This window comes from Peromyscus californicus, unplaced genomic scaffold, assembly GCF_007827085.1.
Source record: "Peromyscus californicus insignis strain IS unplaced genomic scaffold, ASM782708v3 Scaffold_17__1_contigs__length_78620276, whole genome shotgun sequence".
NCBI classification, from domain to species: domain Eukaryota; kingdom Metazoa; phylum Chordata; class Mammalia; order Rodentia; family Cricetidae; genus Peromyscus; species Peromyscus californicus.
In genome coordinates this window covers 11672101-11693159 of record NW_026294469.1, presented here as the reverse complement: position 1 = coordinate 11693159, position 21059 = coordinate 11672101, and the positions used below count along the sequence as shown (strand labels likewise).

Sequence of the window (21059 nt, the reverse complement as noted above, 5' to 3'; positions counted from 1 at the left end):
AGAATTAAAACAGTCATTTTTGCTCGCCTGTTGCCCTGTTATCTACAGTGAAAATGCCTTATTCTCTTGATTTTTTGTCAAGCTCTGTAGCTTCAAACATTTAAACAATATGTTGCTACTTCATTCATGGAGATATTTCACTAATTGTATTTAAGTAGAGAAAATAAAGCTGCCATTTCTGACTCCTCCAGGAAGATGTGGCCAGCCAGCCAGTATTCTGGGGAATACACAGGCATCCAAGCACTAAATTTTTCTTCAACATGTCTCTGAAAAATGTGGTGAGAGATGCACAGCAAAGCAAAAATAAGACTTATCTTTGAAAAGGATGTCTGTTTTCCTTCTCAGAGATTTGTTTTTGCCCTCTAAATGTAAAAATAAAACTGTGGGGCTGAAGAGTTGGTTCAACAGTTAAGAGTACTTGCTGCTCTTGCAGAGAACCCAGGTTTGATCCCCAGCACCCATGTGGTAACCGTCTGTAACTCCAGTTTAGGGGATCTGATGCCCGCCTCTGGCCTCTGCAGACATGCACATGATGCAGACACACACGCATGCAAAACAACCATACACATAAAAAATAAAGTGAAATAAATTATTAAACAAATATATATTTAAGTCATAACTAGCACAGCAAGATGTATCAAAGGTAAGATAGTTGAGGCTGTAATGATGTAACTAAAATTTGGGACCATATTAATGTAAGTGTTGTAACTAAAATAAAGATATGACTCCAAAAGCCAGTTTTGTTTAAATCCTTAACAAAATCCTACTTTAAATTGCTGGGGAATGTAGCTCAGTGATAGAGTGCTCTGCCCAAATGTATGAGACCCTAAGTTCAGTCCTCCATAGTGACAAAAGAAAACAAGAAGCCATATTTTCCTGTTTGAAGTTTCTTTAGTCTTGTGGTTGTTAGCACTTCCCCAAGATGAATAATCAGAGTGAAACCACAGCAATAAGGATATATTGAAAACCTCCAACCATAAGTAGGAGCCATGATAATTCTCGGAAGAAACCTATGACCAACCATTGAAGAATTTCAGGTCCTCCTTTGATTAAAACAAACATTTGTGCTCCACAGGTATGTTTATCTTAGACATCACAAGATTCTGCTCTAAGACACATGTCACCTTTTTCTGTTCTTCTCTCCCTTCAAGTCATCTGAGATACATCACCTTTTCCCTTATTTTTAATTATGTGCATGTGTCAGTATGTGTGTGTGCACACTTAAGTACAGGTGCCAGTGGAGACCGAGAGTGATAGGTCCCTTGGACCTGTAGTTACAAGTGGTCACAAGTCACTAGATATAGGTTCTGGGAACAGAACTCAGGCCTTTGGGAAGCTCAGCAAGTGTTCTTAACTGCTGAGCCATCTCCCCAGTGCACATTTTGTATAATTTCCAAAGAAGTAAATCACATAGTCTTTCTTTATCACAAACATTCACTCATTCTTGCCACTGGTATTTATTGATTCATTAATATTCTGAATATTTTGTCAAGTGTAGCAGCTAGAGGGATTCCAGAGGTTTATCCAGTACTATGTCCCACGGTTCTATGCTAATCATGAAGTTACTAAGATGACACAGTCTGGTTCCAAGGAGCCCAGAGATCCTTTAACAAGCAAAAGACAGCTACATTTCATATCCTATATCATCATGTAGGAAATGCTACAGTAATGGCATGCATTTATGATGATACTCAGAGTACAGGAACCGTAAAACAATCCCTACAGTCAGGAAGATGCCTTTAGACATAACCTTAAACTGTGATAGAGAACAAAGCTCTCTTGGTTCTCATGTGCCCCTAAACCTAACACACGCTTTTGTCAGATTTATGCATCTTGAAGCCACTTAAATAAAACTGTAGTAAGTGAGATCCCCAAAATTGGAAATTTGAAAATCCCAATTTGCAAAACAAATTGGGGTTTAGAGAGAAGGTGTTGGCAAATGTCTGGCTAATTAGAGAACCTCCCAAGTATTTGCTAGATTCAGGCCATGTAGATATTCTAGAAGGCTGGTTTTCCAGACTGTCCATAGTAACTAAAGTACCTACAAATGTGCAAAATTCTTCCACTTATTTGTAGTGTCCAGGTGTAGCACAAGCTAAACATAACAGAATAAAGTAGAAGAGTACGGCTGGGCTGTGACTCAGTGTGGAAAGAGCTTCCTGTGCCAGCAAGAGTACCTGAGTTCAGATCCCAACACCCGTGTAAAAACCCAGATGTGGTGGTATCGGTGTGCAGTTGTAATCCCGGTGTTGGGAGGTAGAGATTGGAGGATGGAGGGCTTGCCAAGCCAGCTGGTCTAGTCAATCATGAGTGCCAGATTCTATGAGAGAGACCTTTCTTTAAAGAACAAAATTGACAGTGTTTGAGAACAAAGCCAACATCCACCTCTGACCTACACACATACACACACCCCACATACAACATTTAAAAATACATAAATAATTACATATTAATTACTCAACAATATGTATAAAATACCTGCTAAAGTATAACATTTTGCTGTGTATGCATTCTACTTCCCTAAACATTGGCCAAGTTGCTAGACCTTTTTGGAAAGATTGAAGAGTAAGATGAAAATAACTAGTAAATTTTAAAACATTTGTTTTTCAATTGTGTTTACCATAAAATGAAGAATTGAGGTTTTTTTTAAACCCTTCAAGATTTGATGACAAGGATTATTCATTCACTATTGTGAAAGTGAGGCATCCTCCTTTCAATTTACATTTGTTTTCAACAGCATGTAATTGCTATTTGAATTTGCTTCAATGAGTAAATATTTTACAATACATATTTTAGCAATACTATGCTTCCAAATATCATTTACTTTTTTCCTGTTTAGATAACTCCCTAGGGAAAAAAAGACACCTTAAAAACAAAAATTATGTATTTATATATAAAACAAAATGTATCAGGAAATCTAAACCAAATGGAAGAATGTGTAGAATACAAATGGATTTTAAATGTGTGACAATATTCTCTTTCTCTGCCTTAATAAATGAATACAGATTTGAATTTTAACTAGATACCAAATGCTCACTGTCATCCAACTGGTCATGTGATGGAGTGCAGTGTGACAGGTTTGTCCACATGTGAAAGGCACTCATTTGTTGGCTTAAAAGTTTCATTTGAAGGAGTTCAACATCTAAATTCTCGTGTGTGTGTGTGTGTGTGTGTGTGTGTGTGTGTGTGTGTGCACTCAAAGCCCTCAACATATTACTGTGTACACACAGTACACAATACAATAATAGCAGCAAGTATATGTATAGATAGATAGATATATACATACACACACACATATATATATATATTATATATATATATATATATTTGTATGTACAATGTACATCACAACCAGCATGGAATGACTATGTTGTTTTATTCAGTGCACTAGAGCACTATATGACATCATATAAGAAAGCTAAGTAATATAAAAGCAGTTCCCAAGCCGGCATGGTGTAGTAACAGGAGAAGACACCGAGGCAAGGGGCTTGCAGATTCTCTCCTTCCGAGGTGGGGTCTCCTGCACCTTTCTTGGCCTCTTTGGACCTTATTCTCTTTCTGAAACATGCACAGTAGCATTGTAGTGATTTTCAAACTCAGCCAGTGTCAATTACCTTATTTTTAAAATAGAAAACACTGTAGTCCTTCCCTTCATGGACCTCGCAGTTAGGAGGGAAATGAAAATGCTAGCAAAAGATGGCAGTGAACGGGACTAAAAGTCTTGTGCTGGGTTTTGGCCCCAGGTCCCTGGAAAGTTATGGTTCCCAGTTGTTCTGTCCCTTCATCAGTTCTAAGCAGTTATCAACACACATCCCTTCTCTGCATCCATGGTCATGTCTCCATCACCATTCAGCTGGGCGATGGAAGATTTTCCTTTTCTGTTCTTTCTAACCAATACTAACCAAGGTGGTGCTTTGGAACCTAAATGATGTCTCATCCTTCCCCTGACATTCCTCAAATGTCTTCCTATCCTACTTAGAACAAGATCCACAAAGTTTTTCCTAACTCATCATGACCCCCATGCCAGGCTTCAGCTGACTGCTGACATCATCCCTTCTCTTAGGCACTCCCTACCCATAGTTCTCTCTATTTCTCAGACCCATGAATCCCATCCTATGTCTGAACCTCTGTAACTCCCTTCCCTTGCATTTTGACAGGTAGCCTCTTCTGACTCTTTAAATTAAACTTTAACTATCACTCGCCTAGAAAGACCTTCATCTGCCCTGCTGGTCTTGACTGTCTCCATTAGTTTGTGTTCTTTCTCCCTGTGAGACAGGGATGGCGAACCCTGAGAGCAGGGGTATTTGACCTTCACTCATTACCGTGTTATCAGGAGGAAAGTATCTTTACATAAAGAATATTTAGTAAATGTTTACTGAAGACATTAATAAACAGCCATCAGTAACGAGCAAAAGATGCAGGGAAGACAGGAACAGTGTTGTCCTCTGGCAGTACCCTCCAGCATCCTGTGAGCTGCTCTGCATCTGTGTCCTAGGCCTGGCCTCACATTCCACTGCACTGGTGTCCTATTGCTCTGTAGACATCTCCAACCAGTGCCCCGAGGCCTCTGCACTTGCTATTCCTGCTACTGCTCCCTGCACAGTGTCTTCACTCACTACAGCCCCTTCTCTTCCTGGAGGTCATCTACTTGGTCATTTAGAAAAAGGTCATCTTCCAGCCTCTGTCAGAACTCCCCACCTTCCTCATTCCCTCACCCCAGCCTTGATCTCCTGATCTTCACTGTGCTTAACTTTGGAGACAAAAAGCTTGTTTTATTGTGTGTGATGTGTGTTCTCCGAGGGGACATCTTCTGTTCCCAGGACTCCTAGCGGGTACAGCTCTGCCTGGTCTGGAGAAGACACACGGCGCGTGACAAGTGAATGGACATGCCTTTAGTACAAAAGGGCAAAATGCTGAGGAGTGCATCTTAGGATGTTGCTTCTGTTTGTTAGAGCAGAAATGCCCCCAGACACAGGCCTGGGATTCAGCTACCGGAGAGATGGTGGCAGGAAGCTAGCAAGTTTAAGGACAGTTTTGGAAACTTTGTAAGACCCTGCCTACAAACAAAAAGTAAGAACTAGAAATGGCTTGGACATAGCCTGGTAGTAGAATGCTTGTCTAGCATGCACCCTGGCCTAAGCTCAATGACAAGTACCACTAAATAAACATACAAATAAATAAGCCTAATATGTGCAATCTTTCTGAAAGGAAAAGCCAAGGACACAGTTCCAGTAATGCCCTCCATGACAGAAAACCAGCTGGAGAGGGTTCAGGAACACATAGTTATTTAAAATACATATATTTAATATATTCAATATAATATAGCATATTTAATGTAGTTATTTAAAATATAGACATAATTGTATTTACCATATGCGTATATACACATATATGGGTATATATCATGTATTCATATGGTAAATAAAACTATATATATATATTAGTACATAATTGATTTTCTAAAAACTTAAAATATGCAATTTTGGACAGGTTTGTAGTCTTATTTATCTGAAGCCAAAAGGAAATCAAGGCCCCCATAACTGTTACATCTAAACAAACAAGCCTCCAATTCCCATTGAACTGGGAACCCCATATTCTCGGCTTGGCTCCGAGCAACCTCTCACTGGATGTTCATGAATGTTGTAAATTCTGAACAATGTCTGTGCTCCCTACTAGAAGGTGCCTGTATTTTCTAGAGCTAGAACACTGGAGGAGACAGATTAATGTGCATTTCTAGGAGAATAAGGCATTCATAGACAGAAGCAAGCTCTCTAGACACTTGCTATAATACGAGAGGATTCCTGTACCCCAGGTACTCCAGAATCTATATCCAAGCTTGAAACAGGCACTACTTGTTTAAAAATAGTCATAACCCATTGTCAGTAGACTCCACCTAGCTTCCTGGGCTGGTATGTTTTGTTATTGTTGTTGTTGTTGTTGTTTTGACTCCCTGAAGCAATTGTACTCAGTTTTAGTAGGCAAATTAATTGAATAGCCTCTTTTTGAATGAAGAAATATAGTGGCCAATAAACAGATTTTAAAAGGGTTCAACCTTTAGCCATCAGGGAAATGCGAGTCAGAATGAGATTGGGATTCTGTCTTGCTCCAGTCAGAGTGACTGTCACCAAGCAGACAAGAAACAACCAATGTTGAGGAGGGTGCTAGAAGTGAGGGCTGGGGTGTGGGAGGGATAATTATATCACTGATAAGGATGTGACTTAGTCCAGCCACTAGGAAGTCAGTAGAGGGTCTTCATTGTGGTGATACTTTGTTTGTGCTCTAACAACTAAAGCTTGTCTGGAGATCAGAGTGTGGAGCTAGCCATTAGTTAACCATAGAGGTCTGTAAGTCTGTATAGAGAGGAGACAGGAAGTGATATGGCTGGAGAGAGAGGAATATAAGGCAGGTGGAGACAAGAGCTCAGCCCCTTTTCAGTCTGAGGAGTTGTGGAGGTGAGAGGTGACTTTGGCTGTTCCTTACTTCTCTGATCTTTCAGCATTTACCCCAATATCATATTCCAGGTTTTTATTATTAAGACCAATTGGAATTTGTGCTACACTTCATTCATAAAATGTCCATAAGACCCAACTACTTACAGATATTCACCCTCAAATCATCAAAGGCAACATGGAATACAGCCACCTGTACCAATCATGCTTGCTGACGCAATGATAGCCAAGTCATGGAATCTCCTGGGCGCCCAACAGCAGACAATGGATGAAAAAAATGTAGTGTATATACACAGTGGAATCTTATTCATTCAAAAGGAACAGACTGTGTCACCTGCTGGAAAAAAACCACACAAGTGGGGATAACTGTGTTAAGGGAAAGAGGCTAGACTCACAAAACAGCTGTTGTGTGTTTTCTCCCAAATATGGAATACAGAGAGGGTAGGGAAGGATTGACATTAGAGTGAAAGGCAGGGTATTTAAGATGTACAAATGGAAATGGGGGAGAGGGAGATAGGAAATTAAAACAATACAGGGCACAGTTAGGATCCAAATACACTATGCTCATGGATTAAACATCACAACGAAACCCTTTACTTTGTACAGTTAATACATGCTAATAAAAAATGTTACTTTAAGAAAACCAGTCTCTTTAATATTTGTATGTATGGAAGATAATTTAAAGTAGCACTTGCATTTTAAAGTATGATGCAGTATAAAAATTATATATGAATTTCAGGGACACTATCATTGAACACTCAGGTACTCAGTAATTATTTTCTGGTTGGCTGAACACACCTATTGAAAGTCAGTAGAGTGAAATGCATAAGAGCGTGGATTGGGGTCCAGACATTCCCATGTTTTAAGTAGAGCTGTGGTATTCATTAGCTGAGTATGACCTTCAACAAGTGACTTAACCTCCCAAGGCCTCAGTATTTCTCTTAGAAACAAGGTGGTTGAGTCATGTCTGACCCACAGCTAAACATATAAAATGAAACATGTAAATAAATATAGGTAGAGACATTATCTGTTACTGTGTATTTTTACCATACATTGTAATATCATAAATCAGTCAACACATCTGATTTTTTTTTACCTAAATGGGAACAAATGAATAGCAAGTGCTAAACACACATATTTTCAGAGATACAATGGCAGTAAACACACAAACATAATTATGTATTCAATTTAACGTGTGGCGCATGGTCAGTGGTAAATGGTGGTTATTATCACAAAAAGCAACACATTACACAAAGAGGATCCAATACTCACTTCTCAACCAGGTACAATTTTGTGCACAGCATCCTCAAGCATTTTATTGCAGTGGTCCAGGGGCGGGGGAAAGCCTGTGTGGCTGAGATTTATATGGCTTTAAAATCGTGGGAAAACAATTAACAGGTATAGGAGTTCATTGTAGCAGAGACCCCACGTGTAGCAACTGCTGACATCTGTTTTACGTGTGATGATCAGTCATTTGCAGGGTCAATACTGTGACTAGCTCTCTCTGAGTTTACAAGTTCATGGTATCGCCCTACTGCTTTCTACTTGTTTAATTTAAAATATTAAATATTAGCAAAAGTTTTATTGAATTCCTCAGATCAGAATAGAACTTCAGGTGTTTGGCATGGGAAGAGCGGGGGTCGGGCGGGGGGGGGGGGGGGGAATGGTATAAACTGCTTCAGACTTAGAGACCCATCGAAGTGCTCCCTCAGGTGACCAGAGCATTTTCTTCTGTGATTTTTCTGGCTTCTACCCCATTTTTCCTTCTAGCACGACTCGTTTGTGTGAGATAAAGTTGAGACTCCTCGAGAAGGGCCTTATAAACATGTGTTATTCGATTTTAAATCTGACTTGAAAGTGCCTCTCTCCTGCTCCCTCAGAGTAAAGTGACCTTTTTAAATGGAGGGAAGTGGCTTCAGATGACAGGCTTGATAAATGCGGTCGTGTTCACTCAATAAAATAAGGCCCAGTGCATTTGAGGATAAATCAGTGGAATGTACAGCCCCACCTGTCTGTCTCCATCATTCATTTCCACTGTCACTTTCACAGTGCCTGATGGATCACAGTTGCTGTAAAATTAGACAGCCTTTAATCTCATTTCATCCTGATTAGCTCCTCTGCCCCTTTTCCCTCTAACTCACTGACTGACACGCTAAAAACTCAGGGCGGGCTGTGCATGCACACGGAGGGCCAACCTCCTCCACCACCTGCTTGTGCACACACACAGGTGTCCACCGCTGGAGAAGGCTGGGGAGGAGAAGGGGTGGCCTTGGGGTGACTTAAAAGAGAATGGGTGTGTGCGGGGTGCAGTGGAAGGCTGGGAAGGAGAAGGGGTGGCCTTGGCGTGACTTAAAAGAGAATGGGTGTGTGCGGGGTGCAGTGGGAGGCTGGCTCTTATTCCTTGCCCTACCTACTCTTGCTTTTCTTCCGGTTTAATAGGAAGTCAAAGGAATTAGAACTGTTTCAAAATTCAAACATGGATCAAATATTTGACTTGTAATAAATTTGAGAGCATTTTACATTCAATGATAATCTCAAAGAGTCATTTGTGTCTATTTATAGCCTTCCATTTCACAGCAAGAATTCAGAAAGGATAATAATTCAAGAATGTGAATACTGAAATGCCCAACCAAGAAATCTAATATGCAAGATTATCAAGCAAAAATAAAAACATGTGGAGAAAAAAAGAAGACCATCACAAACCCATTCCATCAGGACTTGAAGGAACTCCCCTGCCCTGATTTTGAGGAGTCAGTTTAAAGCTATAGCTTCATTTGTTGGCACAAAGCAGAACAATGGGGGTAATCAAATGAGAAAGAGGCTTAAGAACAAATCGTGTATTATTTCCTTCACTTAATTTTTGCCTGAATGGGAACAAATACAGAGCAGGAGCAAACACAAGTGTGGGTACATTTTCAGAGCTTTTGTCTTATTATGAGGCTGGCCTATGGTTAAAAAGAAGAAAATCCTAATTTTTCATTTTTTAAAAAAAAGAATTGGACACCGAGCTAATCAAAATGTTAAAGTAAAGCATATGAGGCATGGTGGCCGACCATGGAGTGAGTTAACTGAGCTGCTGGCTTCTACTTCTGCACAGTGTCACAGCATGCAACTAGATGCATGTGATGGCAGCTAATACTGTGTAAGTCCACACAGGTCAGAGGGCATTATGTCAAGCTGCGACAGTCAGCACATGATGGGGTACCCCAGGGTAGCCCAGTCTCCTTTCTGGTAGGCTGTGAAAGGTTTCCTCATCATCCAAACTGCAACAGTTTCATTTATTTGACTTTAAAACACAACTTCAAAACATAATCAAACTTAGTTGCTCAGTGAACCTAACAGGTAGCCCTACACCAAGGAATTCAGAGTCATGGCTCAACAAGATCTACCAGTTGAGAGCATCCTCCAAAGATTAAAGAGAGGATTGGGGGGTCTAAGGACGTTCTTAAGATGACAACGTCCCTGATGGAACTCATAGACTGCACAAGCCACTTCAGACCCCTTTTCTTCAACCCCTAAATCAGGCATATACACACGCATTCTTTTTCTCTCATGGCTAATAACTTCAGAAGACATTAATATTCACAGTAAATATTAATTAACTAATGAATCAGAATTCCTACAACCTCTGGGTAGTTTAGTTAGAGACTTAACAGATGCGCTTATGGAACTATTTCCTGAGTTCTCATTCTCAAAGCCATGCCTGGTTCTTACTGTTTTTATTTCTATACATTAGCCAGTAGAAGTCATCTCTGAGAGAGCTAGGAGATAATTAAGGCAAAATGACATGAGAGATGTATGTATAGCCCTCAAAATAAGTCAGGTATAAGATAGGTTCTCGTCTCTCTCTCTCTCTCTCTCTCTCTCTCTCTCTCTCTCACTCACTCACTCACTCACTCTGCACATTGGCAAAGGAGCTCAGAGTAAGAATTGGCTGGGATTCATATTGATTTCCCACTGCACTGGTTTCTCAAGTGCTCTGTTGATCCGTGTCAAGCAATAAGTTCCCTGCCTGAACAGGCACTTCACCTCCCCATTTGTCCTCACCTAGATTTAAGGTGCCCATATGATGAGCTGAACAAGGACATCATTTTTCCTCCTGGTGTCACTGGGCCCAAACCACCGCGTGTCCTATGATAACTAATGCTGCATACATCCACAATCACCCTATGATATTATCCCAGCAGAGACCAGTACTACACAACACCCTGCTTGGTACGGCATGACTTTCCAAAGGAGATGCAAATGACAGAGAAACCTGGCTCTGGGGGGGGGGGGGTATGAATAACACCCCTCTTCACAGCCTCTGCAGCTAGGTGCCGGGGAAAAAACGAGAGTGGAGGGGAACAGATATGCACGACGCTCCTGACAGTTCTCATCTTTGTCACAGAAGAGCTCTGATGCAGATAGATGGAAAATGTGTGATTGTGCTGCTAACGACATTGTACAGGAAATTAAGCGTATACATTTGGAGTAGGCATTAAATCAGCAGGACCTTAATTTAAAAACTTAAAACTGTATGGAAATTCAGCCTGCTCAATGCTGTGGAGTAGAAAGCCACCCAGCACCCCGGTCTGTTTGGGGAAAGATTGCCAGCAAATGGTTCCGCATTATTCAGAGTTACTTCTTTCAGGAAGTAGCTGCCAGCCCTGACCATTTGGGAGTGTCAGTCATTGCCATAGAAACCTATCCCCCATTGGGCCAATGAGGAGAGCTCAAGGATGGAAAGCCGCATGCAGGTTGTTCTTGACTAATCTGTGGAATAACATTATGTAAAATTAATCAAAAGAGGTTGGGCTTGAAACTGCTGGAAACACACCACTGAGCCAGAATGTATGTGGCTCACAGGAGTGGTGGGTAGCCATGCTGTTGCCTGTTGATGGAGTCTCATGGTTTATACAGTTTGCTGAAGTACATAGTTGGTAAGCTGGTATTGGAAATTTTTATATGTCCTTTTTTCTTGATTCCAGTTATGCCTTACAACAGCGCCCACCACTGCGTTGTCGAGGTAGAAAACTTCCTGTTCGTGTTGGGTGGAGAGGACCAGTGGAATCCAAATGGTAACTATTGAACAGTTTTAATCATAGTTGCTTTGTACAACTCGGCTTTGTGCTACTACAACGAAATACCTGAGGCAACTCACTTTAAAGAGAAGAGATTCACCGAGTTCACATTTTGGGAGGTACAAAACTGTGTACTCAGTTCTAATGGGGTCAGTAGATGATGGTCCACTGTGATAGAGTGAGCAAAAAGTAATTATACCATCAATGGGGGCAGAAAAAGAGAGAGGATAGGCAGGATCTGACAATATCTGAAGACATGGCTCTGAAGAACTTAGGACCTCCCAAAAGGTCTACCTCCTAAACCTCCCATCTGCTAATACAGTCATTTTGCGAAACAAACCTTTACCATGGAGATGAGCTTTGGGTGAACCACTCAACTAGAGCACAGCAGTGCTGAACAAGTACACAATGTAAAGGGATTACTAGCCATCTCTCTTATACTTAGTGTTGAAAATACATTTCTGTGCAACACGGGAAGAGGTCATGAGGTCAGCTGATGGAGAGAGGGAGAATACTCATGGAGCTAGCTGAGGACATATGTAACAGAGCATTCAAGTGCCAATTCCCCCAGGGACTTAGCTTCACAGTGATGCCCAGCCCTTGTCCTTATCCATCCCTTGAGAAATGCCACAAGCAGAAGCAAGGACTCCCAGGGGAAGGTTGAGTTAGCTACAGCTGTTCAGATCTTCACCCACTACTCTCCTCCCACTCTGTCTATATGGGAACAAGGTTGCTATAAGCATTCTCTCACTCATGCAGCACGGAACTCTGGTTCAAGTTCTTTTGCAGCAGGAAGGACCAAAAACCCAGTGCACCTCCTGTCTTCTCTGCAGCTTTTTACCTGTGTGCCTCCCGAAGGTTGTCCACCCTCTTTCCCATAACTGTGATTCCTTCCTAAATGAAATTAAACCTTTCGACACACATCCCAAGCCAAATGCAAGAACACTGTGTCTTGCAGAATATGCAAAATGATTGTGATGTGTTTTGAAACTTTGCAAGTGAGGAAGGAGCCACAGCTGTAGCCTTCTGTGTTAGAGAGATAATTATGAGTGAGAAACCATAAAACAGCTTGCAGGTACACATTTTTACTTTAAAAGCCCAGAACACCCCACTGAAATTACATAGACTGCATATATTTTATTGTGAATGCTCTCTTTCAGCATCTGCACCAAGGCAAACTATGTAAAAATCATAACATCTGCTCGCTCTAGAAAATCCTAAAGGAAAACAAGCCAGACTGTCCACTATTAAGAAAGCGGGAGAGGGCTGAGGAGACAGCTCAGTCAATGAAGTGTTTGCCATGCAAGCATGAGAACCTCATTAAAGCCCCAGATACTAGATTAAAAAATTAAGAAAAAGGTAGGAATGCTGTAATCCCAGCACCAGGGTAAGGAAACTGGAGATACCTAGAGGTCCCTGGCTGGTCAATGTAGCCTACTTGGTAAATTCTAGACCAGTGAGAGGCTCTACTGAAAGATTAAGGTGGACAGTACCAGGGGAATAAGTTGAGGTTGTCCTTTGATATCCACATGCAAGTGCACACAAATGCAACACACACACACACACACACACACACACACAGAGAGAGAGAGAGAGAGAGAGAGAGAGAGAGAGAGAGAGAGAGAGAGAGAGAGAGAGAAGATCCCGTACACATTGGAGATGCTTTGGGGTTCTATATCTTTGTTGTACCTCAGTATTAGAAGTGAAGGGACCTGATCTGTGTAGCATGCATAAGTAATCACATCACATAGACACTGGACTTATTTAAGCAAAGAATCTGTAAAACATTCTTGGGAGGGCCAGATTAAAGCTAAAACACTGGGTCCACATGGTGGCTTAGCCAGGAAAGGCACTTTTTGCCAAGTCTGATGATCTGAGTTCAATCCCTATGGACCTACATGGTAGAAGGAGAGAGCTGACTCCCACAGTTTGTCCTGACTTCTACAAGTATACTATGGCATGCATACCACACCCTTAACACATTCACTTGCACACACACACACACACACACACACACACACACACACACACAACACACACCACCTGTTCAATGAGCAATGGCCAAGAAATATAACTTGTTATCTGCTTGCTTTTCAACTTCAAATAAAAAATGTATCTGAGAGAACTAGACTGGAAGTTGGGGAGAATTTAGAGGATATTCCTATCTCTAGTCAAGAGGATCAAGATTTTATCTCTGAATTAATTCAGAGACCCATATACCGCCACTGGAAAATACTGGTTTCACTCTACCTACACCTGAAACAAACAGCACTCAGGATTAAAATTCTGCATGAACACACTCTAGCAGAAAGGCTATTCATCCACAATCACACTCGCTGCTGGTGTCACTCACTGGAACCTCAGTGCACGTCATATGCAGACTCACATGGCAGTTTCTTGTCAGCCCAGAGTGCCAGGGCATAGTGTGCTCGTGTGTGCATGATCAGCACCACTGATTGTGCCAATCAATGTCTCTTCTCTGTCTTATCCGCTAGGAAGCTCAGAACAAAATTTTAGTAAAGCTTTATGTATTGTGTGTTACTTTCAATGTTATCCCACTTACGGACCTGGCAGCTCTCTCTTTCCATAATATTCCTTTTTATAATCTTTGGAACTTACAGATGGAAATTTGGCTTCTTTAAACAGAAAGGAACTGGATATAACAGAGGCAAGTAAGCTAGCCTTTGGTTCCCTTTGTCAATTAAAAGAGTATTATAATTAAAAAGCTCTCTAAAAAGTCATTGGCTACCATCTTCTCCAGGCAGAAGATAAGAGCAGAAGGTAAGGCAGGCTGTTCAGTGAGGGCTGTGTCTGTGGCCATGATCAACCAGCATTACAACTAAGAAATGGCTACATCTATTTCTAAGGGACCTGGGCTATGTACTATAACTGTCTACCACAATTCCATAAATACTTTGCATGTAGCTACACATTCTTTTCATCTGGTCAACCACAGTAGACTCCAATAGTAGGAATGCATTTATTATGCATATATTCTATCAGAATATATAGATACTTGATTTACATTTACCACTTAAACTGACTCCCCAAATGACTTAGAGGGGGTTTTCCTTCCCAAATCTTTTCCTCCACATCATTGACTGGAAACTACATCTGTTTCCTCACTTATCTCTTCACATGCTAATAATCATCTCTGGTGTCTGGGGATGGGGCATCATCACAAGAAGAGAAGCCAAGGAAGAGTCAGAAAGAAAAGAAAGACCTAGCTGTGCTGGGGTAAGCCTGGAATCCCAGCCCTGTGGAGGGGGAATAGAAGGAGCCAGGGCTTGAGGCCAGTCTAGACTGCTCCTGAGACCCCGCTGGAATGGAAGATGAAGGGAAAGGGGGAGAGGAAGGAAAATGGGAAAAAGTGAGAAAAGGAAAGGGAGTAGAAAGGACAGGAGAAGATGGGGAGAAAGGGATGGGGAAGAAAAAGGAAAGGAACTGGAAATGGAAGGAGGAAATGGTAGGGGAGGAGGGGAGAGGACGGGAGAGGACAGGAAAGGAAAGGAGAGGAGGGGAAGGGAGGGGAGGAGAGGAGAGGAGAGGAGAGGAGAGGAGAGGAGAGGAGAGGAGAGGAGAGGAGAGGAGAGGAGAGGAGAGGAGAGGAGAGGAGATAGAGATGAATACTTACAGGAAAGCATGGAAGAGGGGAAGGGGAAGATAGGTAGAGGGTAGAGAAGAGAGGAGAGGAGTTAAAATAGAATTCCATTATATGTTGCCACCCTCTCCAGCCCCTAGAACAGTCTCAACAGTAAGACCCAGGAAAGTAAATAATAAGCCCACTTTAACTCACTTTCAGTTTTTCTAAGGCTCATTGTCTCCATTGCCACTCTCAGAATTCCATCCTTCTTATCTTCCCAGGCCTCCACCTGTACCCCTTTCATGCCTCCATCCCTGCCTCTGGAGATGCTCTCTCATCTCAAACCTCTTCAAACCAGGCTCTCCTGAGCCTTTTCTCTGAGTCAAGTCCACTTCCATTCTACCAGAAATGAAGACTTCTAGATTGTGCCACTGCTGCTCAGCCCATGAAGCCACTTCTCTGCCCCAATACCAAAAGTGGCAGATCCCTTCTTCCTAACAGAAATTCTGAACTAAACTTCATAGAGAAATAGCCTTAACCATGGTGAATGGGTTCTGACTCCTGTGGGCATTTTTAGTCTACAGATGCAGTTTAAAATTAACCTTGAAACTTTAGTACCAAAGATAATATCTTTTCCTGCAGGGAAATTATGACAAATTAATCCCTTCTCCCAAATCACTCAAAAACCAGCTCTGGACATGGTCTACTTGAGTTAGAGCCTCCCTATTTGAAGTGCCTAGGTCATCCTTACCGTTTTTATCTTTCTGTGGATCACCTGATAAAATCCAATTTATCAACAGTTGTCCTGAACTACCAACACTTCAACATGGGAAGGAACTCCTGACCACATCCACACAATCCCTAGAATCCTTTGAGTGGCTTTATCAGTTTCTTGTCTACTCAAAACCAGGGCGCCTTTGAAAAGACCGCTTTCCCAGCCACCCTTTCTAGTAGAGACCTAGTTTCTTCCTTCCACATAGTACTAACCCACTCAATGATAAGCTTGTCACTAAAATAATCCATTGATGACATTAGCACCCTTAAGATCCAATCTTCTCCCAAGAACACTGCCCACTGGGGACCAAGCCTTCAACACACCAGCTTCTGAGGATAGTGTACTGCTACATAACCCAATTTCTTCTTGTTGCCCTTTCTGTACAAATCTAAGGTCTTTTCCTTGGTCCTTCTTGCCAGCTCAAGAACTTTTCAGTATTTTTGAGCTTAAAAAATTGAAAATGACCACCAAAATACCCCTACACACACACACACACACACACACACACACACACACACACACACACACACACACACACTTTGGTTTGGTTTGTTTCAAGACAGGGTTTCTCTGTATAACCTTGGCTGTCCTGGAACTCATTCTGTAGACCAGGCTGGCCTCAAACTTAGTCATCCACCTGCCTTTGCCTCCCGAGTGCTGGGATTAAAGGCATGCATCACCACTGCCTTGTAGCCAAAATACTCCCTTGATGCTGCGTCTTCTAGTTTAGTCTTCCATTAGGCTTTAGAAGTCTGGGAAGCATTATGCACCTCTTACCCCTCTGTCCTTGTGTCTTAGTCTCTCCTGGGTTGTCCCCACTGGCTTTCCCACCATTAGTTCACTGAAGCAACACTTGTCAAGGCCACACACACTCTTCCTAGTCTCACCTTCTTGCTTCCTTCTTTCAGAAACACTACTTGGCCTTCAAAATGCTGTGCTTGCCTTTGTTGTCTTAGCTTTTCCCGACCCCAGAGGTCACTCTTTCGACCCTTTTTCTTCCCATTCCATCCTCTTTTCTTCAATGGTTCCATCTAGTCCTGTCCATTTAAATAGTAACTCTGAACTAACGCCTCCCAAATTTGCAAGGGTAACATTACCCAGCCGCTAGCTTAGCAGTAGCCTCCTTTAGACACCCTGTAGGCTTCTCTGGGTTAAGGACAAAGCTGACTTCACAACTTCTCACCTGAGTTCCTATTCAATCCCTGCTTGGTCTTTGTCAGTCCAACGAAGTGTGTGACCTTCCAGCTAATCCCTCAGGCTAGACCCCAGACAGCCATCCTTAGTGGCACACTTTCTCTTATATGAAAGGAGATGGTATTTAGCCAAGCCTGTACAATAGATTTCAAACTTGACCGTATCTCAGCCACGTGAGCACACACGTGTACACATTCTGTTTATTTCCGGCGTGACAGCTGGTGCTCAGTGCCTAGTTACAAACCTTGAGCAAAGGCAGTATTTAGGGTTGAGGCCTCAGGTGTGAGTTGGTTACCACCTCCAGCACTACATGGAAAGTATAGCATGCTCTTTCACTTCCATTTCTCACTTTGATGTCAATATGTATGCAAAATAAGATTCATGTTAATACCTTGGAAGCGCTAATGTGCTTTTTAAGCTCAACAGAGGGGATAAGCTGGCTAAGCAGCTCAGAAGACTCACGCTTGCTCCCGTTCCAGCAAATGCTCTTGTGTTTACGTCACAGCAATGGTGCATCTCCCAAATGCACACACAGAACTTCTGTGATAAGCATGATACAAGACTCATTGTCATGGCTGCTGTTATTTCCATGGAGAGACAAATGTCTCTACTACAGTAGGGTTCTTGGGTCTGTAAAAATAAATGCTAATAATGGAGAATTAGGCATGCACAGGGCTTACTTATATGGGAAATATTTTTTTAATTTTCTCTTAAGTTTGCTATTATCATTACTTTTCTAAAAATAGGTTTTAATATTTTTATGAACAAAATTTATTAAAAAAAAAAGACGGGATCGGGTGTTTAGCTTGCCCTCAGGCAGTGGGATTGGGACCTATCTCTAGTGCATGAGCCGGCTTTTTGGAGCCTAGTGCCTATGGTGAGACACTTTGCGCAGCCTTGGTGCAGGGAGGAGGGGCTTGCACCTCAACTGAATGTACCAGGCTCTGCTGACTCCCCATGGGAGATCTTGCCTTGGAGGAGGTGGGAATAGAGGGTAGGCTGAAGAAAAGGCTGGGGAACGGGAAGAGGGAGGACAGGGGAATCTGTGGTTGGTATGTAAAATGAATAGAAAATCTCTTAATAATAAATTTTTTTAATAATACAAAAAAGAAACAATTTTTAAACATAGGTAAAAAAATAAACTATGACGTCATTTAAAAAAGAGAGAGAGAGAGGGAGAGAGAGACTAACCGGAGATATCACACAAGGAATTCTCTAAAATGGAGAATTTTTGGACAATAGCTCCTTGTTTTTAAAACATAAAAATATCAAAACCCAGGAAAAATTATACTAATATTCTGATCAAAAAGAAGAATTTTAGCAAACATCCTTGCTTTTGGCATGGTTGACTGGGTCGAGCCATCCCACAACAATAAAAAGAATGAGGGAAAAGAAACAAACACATTTGAGGAAATGCCTCCCGGTCTCTCACGCCCTGCTGGAAGGTCCCTTGACTCAATCCATGCTTGTTACATCTGACGACAGAGATTTTAAAAACAGAGAAGTGTACAAATCAAGAAAGGGATCTAAGTATTAAATGTCTGAAATGTGTTTTTACAGGAAAACACAGCACAAATTTTGTCAGCCGGTATGATCCCCGATTTAATAGTTGGATCCAACTTCCGCCCATGCAAGAAAGGTAAGTGTTGATTTCTTTTGTTGGAGACATGTAGCAATGCTGCACAGATGCATGGGTACTATGTGATAAGGAACGCTGAGCAGAGTCCATGAAAGACACAGAGGCAGAGAACTAACCGTGGCTTTCCCAAGTCACATCGCTAACCTTTTCAATACAAAAGAGAAGAAGAAGTCATTTATCTGTTCTAACATAAAGAGAAAAATTATGCACCTTATCTTCTTTGACTTTAGTGATCACATTTTTGAACAGACTGTTTAACCACTAGTTATATGGTTACTATCAATGGTAGTGTATCTGAGTTCTCAAAACACAGAACACCATCCTCACAGTGATCTGCATGTCGACACAAAAGCCTTTATAGTAAATGTTGAAGTATTCATTAGTTTTAATATATGACATTAAAACCTGAGATTTAATTTTTAAATCTGTATTTAAGTTTAATATTGCAGGAACTCAAATCATTTGTATGTGCCTCTTCAAGAATTGGTCATAGGTTATTAGCTTTTTTAAAAAACAGGTCCTAGCTGGCCATGCTGGCACATGTCTTGAGAGATGGAGGCAGGATGATCAGAAAGCTCAAGGCCAGTCTGAGTTACATGAGATCATGTCTGCCAAAACAAAACAAAAAAATTGCCATCCCATATTTTTCATACATAATGTTTGTCTTGCCCTAGTCTCTTAGTTATCAAAGGAAAACATGGGTAGTGTATGGATAGATACTTTATTTCTCCTAGCTGTATTCAGTCATGATGCCATGTCTTTGGATGCATATGATAATGTATATGAATATAAGAGTTTAAATACTTGACTCTTTTGACCTCCTTTCAAGTAAATTGCCCAATAAGATAATGATAATAAACTACAACTTGTTACCTCATCGTCATCAAGAATTAGAGAAGAAGCAATCGGCTACGTTTTTTCTTTCTTGTTCAGAAAATGAACTCTTTTCACATCTATTTTATCATTCAAGTAGACTGCAGTGAGATCAAATTATATCTTTAGCATAAATTTCCCGTTAAAAGCAATCTTCATGAAAATAGCATATACTCCAAAATGGGTGTTTCTACAGCAAGACAGGACGAATCTTTTTAAATGTATTAAGAAGCTCAACTTCTTCCCACCCCACATAAATGAATTTAACTCCCCCCCTTAGATGGGCACAGAAGCATATGTTTATAATTCCAGCACTCAGAAGCCTGATGCAGAAGAATCATGACTTGGAGGCCAGCCTGGGCTGTCCCGTGAGACCCTGTCTCAAATATGCAAATAACCCTCCAAAACAATAAGATAAAAAATGAGACTCTTTGAGGAGACTGCCCATTATAAACTGGAAATGTCCAAACAGTGTGTTAAGCACCATGGGTTCATTTAAGAAAATCCCTCACTCTCTCCACTGTGCCTCAAGAAATATTGCCAAGTCAATCAACATCCTAAGAAACTTCAGGAGCCACAACTCTCTTGCTGTCTTTCTCCAGAACACTCCATCCCTTTCTGGTGACTGTTAATATAACTGTCTTACTTTGCCCTCTAATCAAATTCATTTTCCAGAAAGTTTTATTTACAAAGGAGTTGTCAACACGTTTGAGATGTCATTCTCTCATCACCACTGTCCCCTTTGCTGGGGGATGTACACCATGATAATTAACCTTCATGCCTTCAGCTTGGGAGGCATAACTCACGTCGCGGTCAATTATCTCACTATAGAGCCCCTAAGGATGGAAAGTATTGCTACAAAACCTAATTAGTAATTTTTTTGTAGAATGTGTATTGTTTACTTGATAGTCTATAATGACTTCCTCTGAGGCAGGGTGGCCTATCATGGCAAGGTCCTACTTAGACAATTTTTAGCAGCTCATTGACCTGACAGAAAGACCTGCCACGGTCTGCCACCGTCTGGCAGCCACCGTTGACAGGATGGACTGTTTAGTGTTTCTCTCGAAGTCATTATGGTATATCATGTCAGGTCCTCAGTAAAAGAAGTTTTCTTTCTTTCTTTTTTTTCTTTCTTTCTTTTTTGTTTTAAGATTTAGAACAATCAGCCATTGGTTCATAGTTCATGTGTTTCCATTCATTTGGCTATTTGTCCCTGTGCTTTATCCAACCTTGGTCTCAACAATTCTCGCTCATATAAACCCTCCTCATTCTCGTTGATTGGACTCCCAGAGATCCACCCAGGGCCTAGTCATGGATCTCTGCATCCAGATCCCTCAGTAGTTGGATGAGGTTTCTAGCACAACAATTAGGGTGTTTGGCCATCCCATCACCAGAGTAGGTCAGTTCGGGCTGTCTCTCGACCATTGCCGGCAGTCTGTTGTGTGGGTATCTTTGTGGATTTCTGTGGGCCTCTCTAGCACTT

At 41.4% G+C, this 21059-nt stretch overlaps 1 protein-coding gene across 1 annotated transcript in view; it reads left to right on the top strand.

Moving 5' to 3' along the window:
- Positions 1–21059, top strand: part of Klhl14 (kelch like family member 14) — a 109611-nt gene that overhangs the window by 74039 nt on the left and 14513 nt on the right. The window contains exons 4-5 of the mRNA XM_052741631.1: positions 11420–11509; positions 18625–18703. Of these exons, the coding sequence (XP_052597591.1) occupies positions 11420–11509; positions 18625–18703 (169 nt within the window). The remainder of the gene's footprint in view (positions 1–11419; positions 11510–18624; positions 18704–21059) is intronic.